The sequence below is a fragment of the Nicotiana sylvestris genome, chromosome 9 (genome assembly GCF_000393655.2).
Source record: "Nicotiana sylvestris chromosome 9, ASM39365v2, whole genome shotgun sequence".
Lineage (NCBI taxonomy): Eukaryota > Viridiplantae > Streptophyta > Magnoliopsida > Solanales > Solanaceae > Nicotiana > Nicotiana sylvestris.
This window is the reverse complement of record NC_091065.1, coordinates 189,850,011-189,867,785: the sequence shown is the minus strand read 5'-3', so window position 1 is coordinate 189,867,785 and position 17,775 is coordinate 189,850,011. Positions and strand designations below refer to the sequence as shown.

Below are 17,775 nucleotides of genomic sequence, written 5' to 3'. Positions count from 1 at the left end.
AGGGTTATGATATAGGAATTGTAATGTAGCACGGGTGAAGCTACGTTGTCTTAAGGGTGGTCACTTTGTTGAAAAAGTACAATATATATATGTAAAATATTACTCTCTCTGTTTCAATTCAGATAACACACTTTTCTTATTAGTCCGTTCAAAAGAAAAATGACATATTTCTAGAATTGAAAATAATTCAACTTTAAACTATTTGTTTTATCCTTAATGAAAAGCTTTTATAACAACACAAATATCACGACCCCGCAAAGATTTTATACCCCTTAAGCTTTTAAGACTACAAATTTCAAAAGTCTTTTTTCTTAAACTCCGTGCCGAGTCAAACTACCTCATCTAAATTGAAACGGAGGGAGTAGGTTTTAGAGGTATATAATAGTGGTGTAGCCAGGAATTCCGTTAAGGGTGTTCAAACTTTAAATAAGTCAATAATTTATTTTTTTTGTCGATGACTAGTGTACACTTTTGTAGAGCTTGACTTTTAAATTATAAAATATATTTAAGAAATAACTTTTAGTTAAAAAATTACTTTTAAGATTAGTTGTTTATAAGTTTAAGTTTTGAGAGTTATTTTATTAGAATTTTTTTGGATTGCAAAAGAATCAAATAGACTATACATGGTGGTCTCCGTTTAGTTTTGACAAACAAAACGGGCAGAACTTTGAACTTGTGAACAACACGTCACTTTGAACTCCCTGAGTTGCTGGACTGCCTCACTCAATTGTATTAACGGTGTGCAAACTATAATATATAACCATATAAAGTAGTATTTAACTTATATATGCAGTGTAATTTTTCCGCGAATGGTGTGCGCTTGACCATCCTTAGCATATGGTGCTTACGCCACTATTATATAACATGTATTGAACATCCTTAATTAGGGAATCTTCTTCATTTTTTTTCAAGTTTGAACACGTTAAAAGGGAAATTCCTGGCTCGCCACTAAAAATATATAATTATATATAGTAAGCTTGGTCGTACACATGCTGGGATGTAAAATATGTAAACATGTAATTTACTTGAGGAGAATGAAAGAGATCCAACTTCCTGGAAATTGCAAGTAAAGACTTTTTGAATGCAAGGCTAACCTTTGACTATTCCTTTATTTTGTGTTTATAAATATGTAAAATAATCTCTAAAGAGGATAAATAAATACCCACTCGTGGCCTTTAATTTACTACACTCTTGACCCTAGCCTTTCAATATTTCACTCTTTCCTTTAGCACTGAAGAACCAGAGCTCTAATAGTTTGTCAAACACACACACACCCCACAAAAGAAGTAAACAAAAACCAATTGGTTGGTATCCATAGATTAAAAAAAAAAGAATCAAATTTTCTGCTACGTCCCGTCAATTGATCAGAGCACCGCCCTGTTAAGGCAAAAAAAAGGAAGATATTGATAAAAGAAAAAAAATGGTGAGGGCTCCTTGTTGTGAGAAAATGGGTTTAAAGAAAGGACCATGGTCACCCGAAGAAGACGAAATTCTCATCTCTTACATTCAAAGAAATGGCCATGGCAATTGGCGAGCGCTTCCTAAACAAGCCGGTGAGACCATGGTCCTTGTTGCAGTTTATGTAACTCTATTTCCTTTTGTAGTTTGTTCAAAAAACTTTCGAAATTTGAAAACAATTTAATTTACAATTTTTATTTTTTTCTTAATGATAAACTCGTATAGCCGGGATACATGTTATGTTGCGTTTAGAATCAAAAATTTCAAAAGTCTTCTAACTATACAAATGTTATGACATGTTTAACATTATAATTTTTTTAAATTTTTTTTTTTAAATTCCGTGCCGAGTCAAATATGATTAAATAAAATGAAACGGAGGGAGTAACTATTTCTTGGGCATTATATTCACCAAATTTTTATGAAGAAATTAATAGAAATATATGGTGGAAGGTGAAGAAAAATGATGTATTTAATGGATTTTGTTAAAGGATCAAAACCCCAGTTTTGGATTATATTTTTCTTGGGATTTTGACAAGTAAAGCTCATTTTTGGTCTAATTTTCGTTTTTTGGTTATTTTAGGACTATTAAGATGTGGGAAGAGTTGCAGGCTGAGGTGGATGAATTACTTGAGTCCAGATATAAAGAGGGGAAATTTCACCAAAGAAGAAGAAGATACCATCATTCATTTACATGAAAAGTTTGGCAATAGGTAAGTTTTACATTAAACTTCTCATATCAACATTTTTTTCAAACTCTTTTCTTTCTCCTAGTTTCTATTTCCTCGTTTGCTTTGATATGCCGTTGTTTGACTAGATACGAAATTTTTTAAAAAAATTAATTTTTTTCATACATATGTCATGACAAATCTGTAACTATTAAGGCATATTCAAAGGCATATTCAAAATTTTAAGTTTATGTGTTCTGGATTTTAATCGTTTGAAGTTATCGAGTTCTAGATTAATAATTTATACATATTCAATGAGCTTTTTAAGACAAATATAGAGTTCGAACAAAAGCTATTGGGTTCGGCAAAACCCGCTCCCTACACTCTAGCTCCCGTCCTGATGAGCATATCAATTAAGAATAATCGCATGCACACTTTGAAGGGAAGCCTTGGTGCAACAGTAAAATTATCTCTGTGTGACCTATAGGTCGCGAGCTTGAGCCATAAAATTAATTACTCATGCTTGAATCAGGATATGCTGCCTACATTACATCCTTTGGGATACGACCATTACCTGAATCTGCGTGAATGTGAGATACTCCGGCCTACTTTTTTTACATGCTCAATTCCACATCTCTGTTCTTGTTAACAATGTTTTTTTTTTCTTTTTTGGTTTCTTGGGAGTATTAATCTAAGTAGATGTGAAAAGATTCGATTAGATAAGTTGGTAAATAGAATATTAATTAATTCCTCTGGCAAATCTACTCAAATCAATGCATAAAGTATTAAAATAAATAAATGCACGTGACATGATCCCCATCTCCTTGGTTTGACACTATGATTTCATTTAATATCAAATCTCAACGCACTGTTTAAATTATAAAGAAATTATACTCTATATAATAATAATAATTAATTTCTTGATTTTTTCCCCCAGATGGTCTGCAATAGCATCAAGATTACCAGGAAGAACAGACAATGAAATTAAAAATATTTGGCATACCCACTTGAAGAAAAGGCTCAAAAATTATCAGCCTCCTCAAAACTCCAAAGGACACTACAAGAAAATCAATTCAGATTTCAGCACTTCTATTCAACACGAAATAAATAGTTTTGTGCATACTCCTAACTCGCCACAAATATCGACTACCGAAATATCAACCGTGACGGATGATTCATTGTCGGTCATCATACCTGTGACAACCGACAATCGAATAATGATTAAATTGGAAGAAATTATGGACTCATTAGAGTATTTTACCGAGATGCAAGAGAGTTTATGGACAGATGAATTTGCAATGAACAACGATATTTCCAATTTTGTTACTATGGCTAGTGAAGAATTTCAAAGTTTGGACATGTTTAATACAACAATGGAGGATGATATGGACTTTTTGTTCAACTTTTTCATAAGGACTGAGGATTTGCAAGAATTACCAGAACTTTGAGGGGTCGATTTTGGGTTTTATCATAAATTTGAGGTGGTGCTTTTCTTGCTAAAAGGTGGCCATTTTGGGGAAGACGGCAAGTTTGAAATTTCATATTTATTTCTTGACCATTTAAATATAGAGAGGACCACAAGAAAACTGAAGTTAGTGCTTTTCAGCTAGGATATTCTTTTATATTTTGTTACTTTTCTGTTGTCAAAATAGGATATTCTTTTATTCTTTTGTTACTATATTTTTAGTTTTGAACTTCTTTGTCTTTAGTTTTAGCATGGAGTATAAAGTTGATAGTGATGGGAAAAGAAAGTGGAAACTATTATATTGGCATAGGAAATTGTTCCTTATACAAATAGACATATTGGGGGACATTATGTAGGGGCAAAAACAAAAAAAGATTTTAGATTAAATGAAAATCTTAGAAGAAGTTTAATCAACATTCTCATATTGAGCTAACGTTTCTCTTTTCTACTCTTATTGAGTTCTTTTTTTTGTCAAGAGGATACTATATTATAATATTAGAATTAGTGTACGTGCGTTGCACGTGTATTATGCGTTATGCACAAAAGAGCGCATTTTAATAGGTAGAATAAGAAAGAATTAAGTATGAAGGTAATTGATGATGCAACAAACATTTAAATGGTAAGCTGCCAAAATAATGTATATGAAATTGAATAAGAATGAATTAAGTTTAATAGCAATTGATGATGCAAAAAAGTTATTACATTAACGAAATAGTTGTATTCAACGTGTAGACACTAAATTGAGTGTTACAACGAAGCTTGGATGTGGTGATGTTACTGGACCCATTAGCCGGACTGTTGCTTATCCTCTGTCATCTGTCGAAGAATATTGATGTGCGCTAGGAAGAATGTTGCTTTAATTGTTACTGGTAAGAGGAAGGCACCTCTAATATAAAACGGTATTGTCGACGCATTTAACGAAACAGTTAGAACCTATAAAATAAATATAATATATAGTTATAATATATGTAGAATTCATATATAATATGTATACTTAATTTGTGTATAGTTGAGGAGATTTCGTAAAAAAAAAAAAATATATTAACATATTATTATAGCTTTTCTATCAACCCTGAAATTTATAATTAAATATATTAATTACGAAGAAATATTTAACATTTTAAACTAAAACTTCTAACTTACATCTCGTTGATAAGCACTATCTCCCTTCATTTTTTTGCATCTTCTCCCATTGAGGGTTTAACATCCACTAAAATTCCAACTATATCTAAAAAGAATATTAAAACAAATATATGTATGTTACTAAAAAATTAATAAGGCGAATAGAAGTAAAATATTATTTATATATTTAGTGAAAGATTACTGGATGAAATTTAAAGAACTTACCAAAAATTGTTCCATTGGTGCAGTTTGATGCATCATCGAATGAAATAAAATTATTTGAAAAACCAATGGTCGAAAAGCGATTGTTGCTTTCTTCAACAAAAGTATTCTCCTTAAATCCAATCTCAAGCTCCTTGTGCACTGATTGAAAATTAGGATTAACACTATTAATGCCTCCGTTTATGATGTAACCGATCTTGTTTTGTGTAAATGTTCTTTCCACTTCTCAATATAACCACTAAAAGTGTAGCGTAAATTTTTGTTCCCCGTAAAAAGTTCCACTTTAAGTTTAATCCGATGGTTAAAACTAATATCAAAAGACATGAAATAAATTACTGATATAAAATAATATTTACCTCTTTATCAACTAATGTCACAATTTTTTCGGGTGCCTTGATTTATCTTATTGTTGAACTTTGTTACTATTCCACTCCTAAACACTAAGACTCGTATTACCCAATATAAAGAAGATACTCTTACACTATTAATTGGGACATATTGGTCTAACAATTCTTTTTCACTGGCCATTACAGGTGTACTTAAAATAAAACATGCGTAAGAGTTTTATAAGTTATCAAAGTGACTAAATCCATAATTGATTTTTTTAATGATATAAGGAAGATTGTTTACCTGAACGGATGTAATTGGTGAAACCTGAGTGAATCAAGCATGGAAATTGCAAATAACACAATTATAAATCATGTAGTATTAATATTACACAAAATTAAATGAGATAGTCTAATTTTTAATATTTTTTAAAACAAGCAACTTGAGATGGCATAACAATAAGTATTATTAATTATACAACAAAGAAAAAAATTACTAATATTTAAGTAATAAAACTTAGGTCAAATGTCTAACCAATCTCTGCGATGAATTGCAATTATTCAATAACCAGTATTAAATTTGTAAATTATGTGAGAGGTGAAATTAGCCACGTCTAAAACATGAAACAAAAAATTATATAGTAAAAATTTCTTCATGCAACACTAAAGATAAATTCTCGATGCAACATTAACAATTGATGCATGTAAATGTGCTTGCAAAATACGAAGTAGCAAAAGATGTTGATATTAGTAAAAGAAACAAAACCTGCAATCACGATGTTGGAATATGGCAAAGTTTGATGATTAAATTGTGACATTATAGCTTCTTTTATAGACACAATTTGACACATGACAGGAATAATATGCTCGTGGAGAATCTAATACTACTAAATTTTCTAGTTTAGATAATTTAACAAATAATGTCATTTGTTGAGGTTAGAACGAAGCACTAATAGTTTATGAAAAAAAGTTATTAACTTTTCTAGTGTACAAGAAAATTACCAATTATTTACTACTCCAAAAAATAAAGGGAATTTAACCAACTCCAATAGACATACGGTTATTTAATGAAAGTGAACCAAGTATATCTTTCCGTTTTTTTTTTAAAAAAAAACAAGTAGCGAAAGTTAAGATTTTTTATTTATTTATTAACTTTCCTTGTTTAAGAAACTTGAAGAAAAATTGATTTATTAACTTTCCTTTTGTGAGAAACGTGAAGAAAAATTATACCAAATAATTAAGGCAAAATTTACTAACAATTAATTCTAGCAAAATATACCAAAATAATACAAAATTAAGTAAATGAATATTTTTAAGTATTAATGAATAACTTAAATTACTATATTGTCCCATGTGAATTGTATATTTTAAAGGGTATAAAAGGCGAACGACATTTCGCTAAGGGCCTTCGTGCTTTTAATATAATATAGATTAATTTAAACTTGTTCTTATATTGGGTTGTTGAGGAGTTGCGCCCATTGTACCAAACAGTGAGTGGTCCAAAGCTACATTTACAATATTACAAATGTTACTGAGATAACAATACTATACTTGGGGGTTTTCCCTTCTATTGCTATGTGCAAGAATTCTTGGGGGTTTTCCCTTCTATTGCTATGTACAAGAATTCTGTAGTCTTGTTAATGGCCACTTTAAAGAGGACATGATCCTTTCTATGATTGAAACTATTGGTGTTCTTGATCAACCAAATTTGCCATAGACAAAAAGGGATTAGATGGCCCCATTTAATAAAGTCATTGAAAGGTTGGTGTTTAACTTTGTTAAAGGTGTACACCCAATTTGCTTGGTTGGTGACAATGTTTAGAATATTGAGGTTAGAGAGGCTTTGTTCATCTAGCTTCTGCCACAATTGGGTAGCATTGTCACATTTGAATAGCATGTGTTCTATAGTTTTTGTCCTCCTTGTTACAGAAGAAGCACATAGGATTTAGGTTCATACCCCTTAAGTGGAGGTATTGGTTTGTGGGAAGCCTGTCATGGGTTACTAGCCAAAGAAAAAATTTAATCTTGTTGGAAAGCTTTTGGCAACATGTCCAGTTGAAGTCTTTAACCGGGTTTTGGACATGATGATGGTTCAAAACCTTCCAATGAGAGTACATACTATTTTGATTGAGAAGATGCCACTATCAGTCAGGTTCTAGACCATCTTATCCTGGTTGCAGAGTTGGGATTAACAAAGATAGACTTTATAGTAGACACAACATCCTCAGATAGGTCAAAGGAGATATTAGTGATGTCCAAGTGGCCCTCATTGTAGTAAGTGCCTACCTTCAAACTCTTCTCCTCTTGGTTGAGGGGGGACATTGATAAAGCTTATAATGGACTCAATTCTATGGATCTATCTGTCACCATAAAAGTTGATTCTATTCCCCTTATGAACTACCCACCTAGTGGCCTTACTACAGATTTGCCAACCATTTTTTATTTGCCAAGTTCTAGAGGTAATGTGCTTAGAAGAGTTTCTGCTAGTACAATGCTTGTGGAATAGCACTCTGACCCACATATCATTTGTATTGTTGTACATCCTCCAGGCCAGGCCAGTGTGGGTGGCTTTGTTTATGTTTTCATTTGTCTGCACACCCAAACCCCCTTCCTTAGGCTTTGTTACAGTTTTCTACCAAACTAGGTGCATTTTCCTTTTTGCTATAGTGGTACCCCATATGAAGTTCCCCTGAATTCTGCTAATTTGGTTGAACACCTGAGCTGAGAGCTTTATATATTATATAATATGGCCAGGAATGCACCCAAGGGAAGATTTAGCTAGTATGGTTCTTCCAGCCATATTCATGAACTGGGTTTTTCAGCCTGCCAACTTAGTCTGCATGATGTCGATTATAAACTGGTAGTTTCTGTTGGTGGGTCTTTTGTAGAAGATGGAAAAATCCAGTTACTTTCCAAAAGATAGGCTGGGCTTAATTGCCAAAATCCTGGCTAGCCTATCTACTTCCTCTTTGTTACAGTTTGTGGAGAATATGACTTTGGATTTGTGGTTATTAACCTTTTGGCAAGATTTACAACTAAACTCCTGGAGAGTTGGTATTGTAATTCTTGGTGTTTGCTCTAGCAAAAAAGGTAAGATCATCAACAAAGAAAAGATGGGAGATTTTTGGGCCAGTTTGGCTGATTTTAATAGGGAACCATTTTCCATTTTGTACTTTAGCGTCAATGCTTCTGGAGAGTCTCTCCATACATATTATCAAGATGTAGGGAGATATAGGATCTCCCTGTCTGATGACCCTACTAGGTTTGAAATACTCAGTCCTGCTCCACTGACAAGCACTGAGATAGAAGATGTGGAAATACAGGACATAATCAGCTTAGTGGTATTGCTAGGGAAACCAAAGGAAAGCAAAGTGTCTCTGATGAAGGACATTCTAACCTATCAAAGGCCTTTTCTAGGTCAATCTTTAGGGTCAAGTTGGTATTTCTTCCTTTTATTTTCTTAAAGTGGCTAATGTATTCTTTCACAATAATGGCATTATTACAGGCCCATTTATTTGATAGGAAGCTGGATTGGCTAAGTCCTATGATCGAGGGCAACATAGGCTTCATTCTGTTGACAATGATTTTAATAATCAGTTTGTACATTGTATTACAAAGCCCAATTAGCCTAAATTTTTTCAACACAGTTGTGTTGGCGCACCTGGGGATCAGGCACATGTGGGTGGTGTTGACCTCAGGTTTCATTTCAAGCTTGTGGAATACTTGCTTATAGTAGTTTTTTTATTTTTCCCTCAAGAACAGACCAGTGCTTTTAGTAGAATATTGGGTGGAGGCCTATAGGAAGGCTTTGGAGGGTTTGAATAAGAATAAAGTAGTCTTTATCTCACTATTCCTCATAGGAGCACTAATAATGTTTTGATATCTATGGGAAAGGGTGTGAGAGACATGGGGGTAGTATCTCTACCCTTGATTGAGGATTGGTGATCAGTGGTGAACAAGGATGAGTAGAATTGGAAAATGGTATCTTCAATTCCTTTATGGTCATCTACCCATTCCACTACCTCATTTTGTAGGGCCAAAATCATATTCATTTCTTCTCCTATTGAGAATGGAGGTGTGAAAGAATTTAGTATTGGCACCCCCTTCCATAAGCCAGTTTATCCTAGACTTAGTTTTCCAGAGTTCCTCTTCACTTCTCAAAATGATTGAATAGTCTTCCTGGAGATGACCTTCTAATTGCTGGAGGTAAAGGTTGAAGGGATAAGCGGTGGATTTCTGGATACCTCCTAGTCTAGCTAGCAGATGCTTCTTTTTGTGGAAGATGTTACCAAAAAATAGTCCTGTTACAAGAGGTAACTTGGTGTTGGAATTTGGTAGTTCCCTCTAGGAGGCTACAACTTCCCTCATAGGCCTGCTGCACCACATTAGCGAGGAAGGGATGGCTAAACTACATGGACTCAAATCAAAAAGGTTCAGTGGGGTTACTGTGCCTAAACCAAAGATTAATGAGCATAGGGCAGTGATCAAAGTGAGTTCTATGGAGGTAACTAATTGTGCTTGAGGGGAACTCTTGGATCCATTCCTCATTAGCAAAACACTTGTCTAGTCTTTCTAAGATTAACTGACTCTTATTCTATATCTCATGTTAGTCTAGGTGTATTTTCTACCTTTGAAGCCAAGGTCAATTAGCTTATACTGATTAATGCAATGCCAGAAAAGATTTTCCTTTGGAGCAAAGATACAGTCCCCCCCCAACACATATATCTCTAGCTCTCAGGACTTCATTGAAGCCCCCTACTAGCTTGCTCCCCTGATAGTTGTATAGTTCTAAGTTGCTGCCAGAGATTCCTTCTAAGAGCATAAGTGTTACTAGCATAAACAACAGTAAAAAGCCAGGGATTGGAGGATGGGATTACCTGATCATGACATTAATGCCCTGGGATGTGGTGGATACTTCATCAATTTTGAGTATATCATCCTTCCACATAATGACAATGCCCCCAAACAGGCCAATAACTGGGCTTTGGATCTGCCTAGAGAAATCCAGCTCCTGAATCAGGTGCTTATGCTCTATCATCCTAGTTCTAAGAGGACTAGCACAGCTAGCTTGTGCATCTTGACCATTTCAGCACAGTACCTCCTAAACTCACTACTGTTGGCACCCCTAGCATTCCAAATGATGAAATTTATTAACAACTTGGGTTATGATGGGGACTTTCTTTTCATGCATTTTGTCTTCCCTTTTGCAGCGTTGGCCTTAAGGTTCTCTTGTACAGGTCTAATCTGTTTGGTCTCCAGGATCAGAACTGGGTTTAGCCTTATCGCTGAGTCTCTTGAGTTTGGATTTGAGGCTAACTTAGGCTTACCCCGCACAGTCTCATGCTCTTTGAGCATAGTGCGATAAGCATTTCTCCCCTGGACCTCTGAACTCTATTAACTCCTCCTGTTGTAGGAGCATTGCCTTTGTTTTTGGTACTCCCAGTTTTGGAATCAGTACCTCCAGCTCTGTATTGGAGGCTTGCAGGTGTTCGTGGACCTGTTCTGATCCTGCCTGGGTTTCCCTGGATGGTGGTGTCTTGGTCAACGTTGGAGTCCATTGGGAGAAGGGGGCTTGCAATCTCCTCCCCTGATGCCACTAGGGGGAAGAAGGGTAAGGAGTGGCTGATCTAGTCCATCAAAGCACTCAGTTGGTTTGGTGTCATTGTTTGTTGGTTGAGTGCTACCTGGGCTTGTACCAAGGTTGCCAGCCACAGTTGATGCCCATAGTCCAATATGGCATAGTTGAGGCATGTAGTGGCTACTTTGGCTAGGAAGTTTGGATTCTGGATCAATACAGTGATTGAAAGTGACCCTATTAAGAGGGTCAATGGAAAAGTTGTTCCCTGTAGTGCTATTTCCATCTAAGAGGTGGGGAGATGGTTTGGTGGCAATGGTGTTGCGGTCACCATTAGAGCTGCTTGTTCCTCCCCTGGTTTCATGGTCTAGGGGTAGTAGTTTGCATGTTGTTCTGGTTCTGGCTATTTTCTATCGGAGTGGAGTGGTGTGGAAGAGTAATGTATTATAGATAGCATTTCTGTATTAGTTCTTAAGCCATCCACTGCCTTAGTTGGGTTTTGTGCACAAGATTCCCCATCATTACAAATCTTTTGGGGATGCTGGAAACTGTCAGTCAATAGAAGAGTCAACGTGGGAGGGGAGAGATGAGTGAGGGTTGTTACCGTGTAGCTCTCTCAGAGAGAGACGCTCTCTTTCCCCTTTCTCAACTTTGAGGCTATCACCTATGGATTTGACCCCCTTTGTAGACCCCATGAAATGACCCTTAGAGAAGGTGATAGTTATCATTTTGGGGTTAGTAGCAGGTAAGTCTAACTTACCTCTATTAGCTGTTAATTCTTTCCCTTGGGTCACGTGGTTTTCTAGAAAAGAGTGTGTTTGGTTTTGGCTTGTGAGCTTCACGTGCCCATGATGGGGGTTGGGTTTGGGCACGTGTTCTGATTTTGGACCTGTTGTTTTAGTGTCAATAGGACTTGGTTTTTGTTCTGTATTCTTTTGACCATCTCATTGCAAACCCACTTTCGTTTGCCCATCTGTGCATAGGGTCTCAATATTGCAGTGCCATTCTCCTATCCATCTGTCTTCCCGCCTGTGAGTTTTCTTAGTGGTTTGTACATTCTTGATTTCTTTCTTGATCGTCTTGGGAAATCCATTATGATCCAATCACTCCCTCCCTTTAATTGTGGTTCCGCCGCCATGGATGATTTCGGCCCCCCCATTTGTTCAAGCATTAGTGTACTTGCGCATTTTCCCATTATGTGGCCTATCCTCCCGCACCCCTTACATAATATGCCCTCTCCCTCATATTCGATTTGTTGTCTATGCTCACCAATGACGACAGAAGTTCTAAGAGGAACATTTACAGGAACTTAGATGGAGATCTTTGAATACCTACCTCTGAGAGTGGCTGATGTGCAGGTGTCAATTTTCAGTAATTTCCCCACTTTCCTTCCCACTCGTTCTAGAATCTCCTCATCGTAGAATTCTATGGGCAGTTGGGGAAGCCTGATCCATATGGCAGTGGATTGGATCTTAGACTTTTAGGGTACAAAATTAGGTTCCCAATTTCGGACTGAGAGAAGTGGCCCATAACGAACCATGGGTCTTTGTGTAGGGCCTTTTTCATATTGATTTTTTTCTTGAAACTTCACAATTAAGAAGTCCCAACCCAAATCAATGATTGTTAGGTGCTCACTGGGGCACCATAGTTGTTGTAGTTTAGGTTTGAGAAGTTGATGGGAGATTTTCTTCCCAAAAACCTTGATGATAACTGAGAACCTCCACGGATAGTAGATTTTCATTTTTTGGTTATGGGTTTAGGAGGATTTCCTCCGCACTATCATCTTCCAATAGGGCTTTCAGGGCTGCCTCCACTTGGTGGTAACTTGTGAGATAGACGTTTGACTTCGTCAAGTGGTTGTCTTCCAGAATTTCTTTGAAGGAAGTCTTCGTTGAAGGAGCTTCGATATCCATTGGAGCTACCGTGAAATCCGGTGGATCGGGCGGTTTACGTAGCGTTGAGGGAAGTGGGTCCTAAGAAGGGGGTGGGGGGGGGGGGACTTAAAATAATTGAAGAGAGAAGTTAGAGTCTCTCTCTCCTCATCGCATACCTAATAAGAAAATTACTCTTATTCTTATTGAGTTTTACTTTATGTATATCGATAATGTAAATAAATATTTTATACATTATCCAGCACTTGCTTGTTTTATTTTTAAAATTACCAAAATTTCAGTTTCATAGAGAGTTACCTTTTATAGATATTTTTTGGATAATTTGGTCATAAATTTTTTTACACTGTCTATATTAAAGTTTGACAATAAATCCAATTGTTATTGGGTATTTATATTGAAACAACTCATAAACTTTAAATCCTGAATCTTTTTATAGAGAGTTACCTTTTATAGATATTTTGTGGATAACTTGATCATAAACATTTTTACACTATCTATATAAAAATTTGACTATAAACCCAATTGTTATTGGATATTTATATTGTAACGATTCATAAACTTTAAATTCTGAAACTCGTCTCTCAATACCACAATACAGACAGCCAACACGGAACACAATGAGGGTAAAGAAAAAGAAAATAGCAGTTGATTATAGTACATTTTTATTCACTCGAAGTTTAAACGCCACAATTCCAGCTTACAAAGTACTTAAAAGCCAAGATTCTAGAGATATTTTTTATTCTCTCAACATTACAAATCTTACTATTACTTCACATAGCATAAAACATAGGATTTGAGCACATTACATTACATTTGATTTTACATTTCTTAGGCATATTGTTGCCTACCAGATCTAGCTCCTGGTCCAAAAACATTCAACTCATCCCTATTATACTTCAAACTCCTTGCCTCTTGTCTCGAAATCTGGTACGAGTTCATCAGAACTTCCACGGGCATGGCTCGGATGGCGGACAACCTCCCGGCTAACGGGCTGGTCATGGCGTTGTCGTTGGTCTTGAACGTGATGTACTCGAGCCCTTGTTCGCCTGCCCTCTTCACCAACGCGAAGTTCTGAGGCACGACGAGTAGCTGGCCCTGCCTTACCTCGTCGTCAAACACGGATCGCCCGGCGTTTCCTACCACCTGAATTCGGCCGCTTCCTCGGATAATATAGATGATTGCGTGTGCGTTCATGTTCCAGTGTGGTGCCACTATAGCATTCTGCAAAACCATGCAACAATGTCACACATGACTTATATATATACACTGACTATATAAGTGTAGGTAAAATATTTGTACATTATTAGCAAAGTTTAAACTAGTTTGTAATAGTATGATCGAAAATAGAGGGCTTGAGCAACATACATTTAAATCTTGACCAATTGAATTAAGGTATTAGTGCTAGCTCTATAATAATTAATACAACAAAAATCCCTTTGTTTTTCTACCTTGTTCAAATAATATAGTTGTACTAGTAACAAATTGCATAGTTTAAAATTGCAATATATATAGTTTAACTTGTCGTAACAAATTGCTTTACGTATAGACAATAGCGCCAATTATCTTTTTAGAAAGTTTTGTGTTGTTATCCTTTCAGGGATCGTCACATGTTATACATGATTATAATATAAAGATTAATAATACAGGGATAAGAAATTAATATTTTTTATCGAGTTTTTGGTTCGTTATATTAAACTCTTGATATAATTTTCACGTTAAAGGATAATTAATGAATTACCCGGTAGAGGGTTCCTCTTTCAGCACTGAGTTGGAGGAAGTTAAGGACAGGGAGAGTCAAACCGTTGACCGTGCTAATGCGACCGCCACGTGGATTGTACACGTCAGCTCTAGTAGGATGGCCAATGTTTTCCCTCAACTTCATTGTGCAAAAAGTTTCCTCCAACCCATTCAAAGGCCAGCTTCCTCCTCTTCTACCTTGTTGCCATTGTTGTTGTTGTTGTTCTTCTTCTGATTCTTCGGGTTGGAGAAACCGAAGGTTCTCCGCCCGAACGATGACTCCCCTTTCCGGGGCTTGTTCTTGTAGTCTCCTAATTATTTCAGGATCGACGTTGAAAGCGTCGGACAAAAGCTGAGCGTCGAATCCGCTCAAGATGTTGCCTCCTCTCTCTTGTTCACCTCTTCTTCCTAGGCCAGCAGCTCCCTCTTGTTGTCTTCCTAACATTTGTTGTTGTACACCACGTTGAGGGTTTCCAGCAAGGAAGAATTTCTGCAAATTGAAATTCAGTCAAACAATTACCATGACTTTGTTACAATTTATGTCTAAAAAGTTAAAATTAGATCGGAGCATCTCATAGTCTACTTTAACATTAAAAATGATACTACTAAAAACATTGAATGGTTCTAGTGAAGGCCTTGTTATTGGTACCAAATAGTGTTACTCGAACTCTCTAAAACTGTTGTCACATTCATATCTTATATCGGATCCTCTAACTATGCATTCTTTTGGATAATCCGAAATACACTGGATGTTGCTCGAACTTCTCAAAAATAAGTCACACCTGATAAATTCTCCGAAAATGTACTTCCAAAAATATAATGCACCACTTTTGAGGATCCGACACACATTAGACGTTGCCCCGAAGAGGCGGATCCAGAATTTAAACTTTACGGGTTGATCAGATTCATAATTTTACCATATCTCATCTAATTTAATGAGTTCAAAATTTATTATTTATACATATTTAATGATTTTTTGGGCACAATATAGGGTATGAGCAAAAGTTATGGGTTCAACCCATAACATTTACAATTCATACGCCTCTGGTTGCTCAGCCTCTTCAAAAATGCTGCCAAATTAAATCCTTCCAAAATACACTACTTTACACGAATCAAATCCTTTCAAAATACACTACTTTTGGAAGATCCGACGCACGGGCATTTTAAGTGTCCCAGCATAACCATTTCAGTTTTCAGTGTTCTCTTTTAGTAATATTATTCTTCATTTTGTCTTCCTTAAAACACAAACTGAGTATAGAAAATGAATATTAAGACAATTCAAGAATCAGCAGTTACTTACCCTGAAGGTGAGATCAAGTTGATTAGCCTGGTTAGAAGTGTCAATAAGTGAGACACTAATAATTGGTTCTTCACCATCATTGTAAGTCCAATGAGTAACACCAGCAGGTAAAGCAAGAATATCACCAGCTCTAAAACGTCTAACTTTCTGGTGACGGTCATTGAATCTCTGTCCAGCTTCTCCTCTTTCTCCCCTTTCTCCCCTCCTCGATTGTGCCGACTCTGTCTCGAATGTCTCAGCACAACCCGGGAACACAGTCGAATGCACTCCACTTCCTGCATTCGATCAGATTTTTTAGTCACATAAATATTATAACATATTTATGACCACAAGTACTAACTAAACCCATAACACACATACTCCCTCTGTCCAATAATACAAACAATGGAAGATACAGGATTTCCACTAAGGAAGTTTAAAAAAAAATTAAAAAATTAAAAGAGATTGTAGTTAATGTGAGAACTCCCTCGACCACTAAACTTATGTTTTTAGGTTGTTACAGAGAGATTGAAAATATAATATATAGAGACACAAAACGAGTTTTGCGTTATATCTGCATTATATCTAAAGTGTAATTTTCGGGTGAAAGAGTTCGGATGAATTATGTCACATAAAATAAAACAGATAAAGCATATATACTGGCCTTGAATTATGTAAATGAGCTGGGGAGTGTTGCTGTAGTAAGGCAACAAAAGCCCGTTTCGTCGGATTTCATGCCTAAGGGCTTGAACTCCCGCGCACTCAAATTGTTCCTGAGTATGATCCCAGAACTCAGTGACACCCGCCTCAGACTCGAACCTACGAGTAGGTTCCTGAGCATTCAGGCGCTCGATCCGACATTCAGTTCTGGACCTGAGCGCCCGATGTTGCTGCTGCTGTTGAAGCCTCTGCCAGACTTGCTGGTGCTCAAAGATCTGAGCAAAAGTACCATGAAAAAGAAAGAGAAAACAAAGGCTAAAACAAATGAGAGAGGAGTTAGAAGCCATTGCTTTTTCTTGTTAATTACACTTACTCTTTGTGGGAAATGGAGAAGAGAAAGGTTGAGAATATATAGGGAAGGAATTCAAGATTAAGGTTTGACACGTACTTGTTTGCATGGATAAAAGGGTTGATTGCTTTACACATACGTAGAGGATTTGTGGAAATGTGGCGAATGGTTTCTGCATGTTTTTATCAAAACTTATGAAAGAGAGAACTAAAATTCACTTTGTAAAAAGTTTAAATTTTTTTTGAAGTAAAATGGAGTTTAATAAGAATAGCTTTTATTGGATTTAAGCAAAGAAAAGAAATCATAAAAAAGAATATGAAAACAAATAAAAAACAACAAAGCTAACAATATTTACGAGTATACATGATCTCTCAATTGTGTTTAGATTACACGTTTAGCAGAAGCGATTTGAACTTGTGACCGTAGCTACATCTGGTACTCACTTGGCCGTTGCTCTGCAACTTTTTTTTTTTTATGTCAAGTGAGTTCAGGTACTTTTATATATACGTATTTTATATTTTTCTGATAAAATTTGCATGTAAAAGTATATATATCGTGGGCCCAGGTCATCGAATCCGGACCGCCTAAAATTTTTTCGAACCATAAAAAACGACCTAAGGAAAAATAGACACCGCTCCGCTATGATCGTTCCTCATTTTGGGCGTTTTAGGGCCATAAAACGAGGATTCGGCCCCATTCCCAGATTTTCGTGTGCTATAACCCACCCCTTCCGTGTGGGTCTGGGCCACCTGATCTGGACTGCCTAAAGTTATTCCTGAACATAAAAAAACCAGCTAAGGAACAATAGTTATCGCCTCGCCATGACCGTTCCTCGGTTTTTGGCGTGTTAGGGCCATAAAACTGGAATTACGCCCGATTCCCAAATTTCGTAAGCTATAGCCCAAAATTCAAAAATAGCCAGATTTACAACTGGTCGTAAAAAATAGCCCAGTTTCAAAAGTAATCGAAATTTCGCCATTTTTCATGTAAAGATAAATCTGAGCGAAAACTGTTCAAAACCCGAA

General features: G+C 36.1%; 2 protein-coding genes across 2 annotated transcripts; one reads left to right on the top strand and one right to left on the bottom strand.

The window, feature by feature from the left end:
* The first annotated feature begins 1,196 nt into the window (after positions 1-1,196).
* On the top strand, positions 1,197-3,969 carry LOC104216616 (transcription factor MYB15-like). Its single transcript, XM_009766712.2, has 3 exons — positions 1,197-1,553; positions 2,039-2,168; positions 3,061-3,969. Exons 1-3 carry the CDS (start codon positions 1,421-1,423, stop codon positions 3,569-3,571), a joined length of 774 nt encoding a protein of 257 aa, XP_009765014.1. The 5' UTR covers positions 1,197-1,420; the 3' UTR covers positions 3,572-3,969.
* Positions 3,970-13,553: 9,584 nt separating this feature from the next.
* On the bottom strand, positions 13,554-16,748 carry LOC104216615 (cocosin 1-like). The gene is made up of 5 exons (XM_070158438.1): positions 16,402-16,748; positions 15,763-16,033; positions 14,925-14,952; positions 14,464-14,888; positions 13,554-13,946 (listed from the first exon to the last, which is right to left on the bottom strand). The coding sequence occupies exons 1-5, from the start codon at positions 16,746-16,748 to the stop codon at positions 13,554-13,556; spliced, it is 1,464 nt and encodes a 487-aa protein (XP_070014539.1).
* Between the last annotated feature and the right edge of the window lie 1,027 nt (positions 16,749-17,775).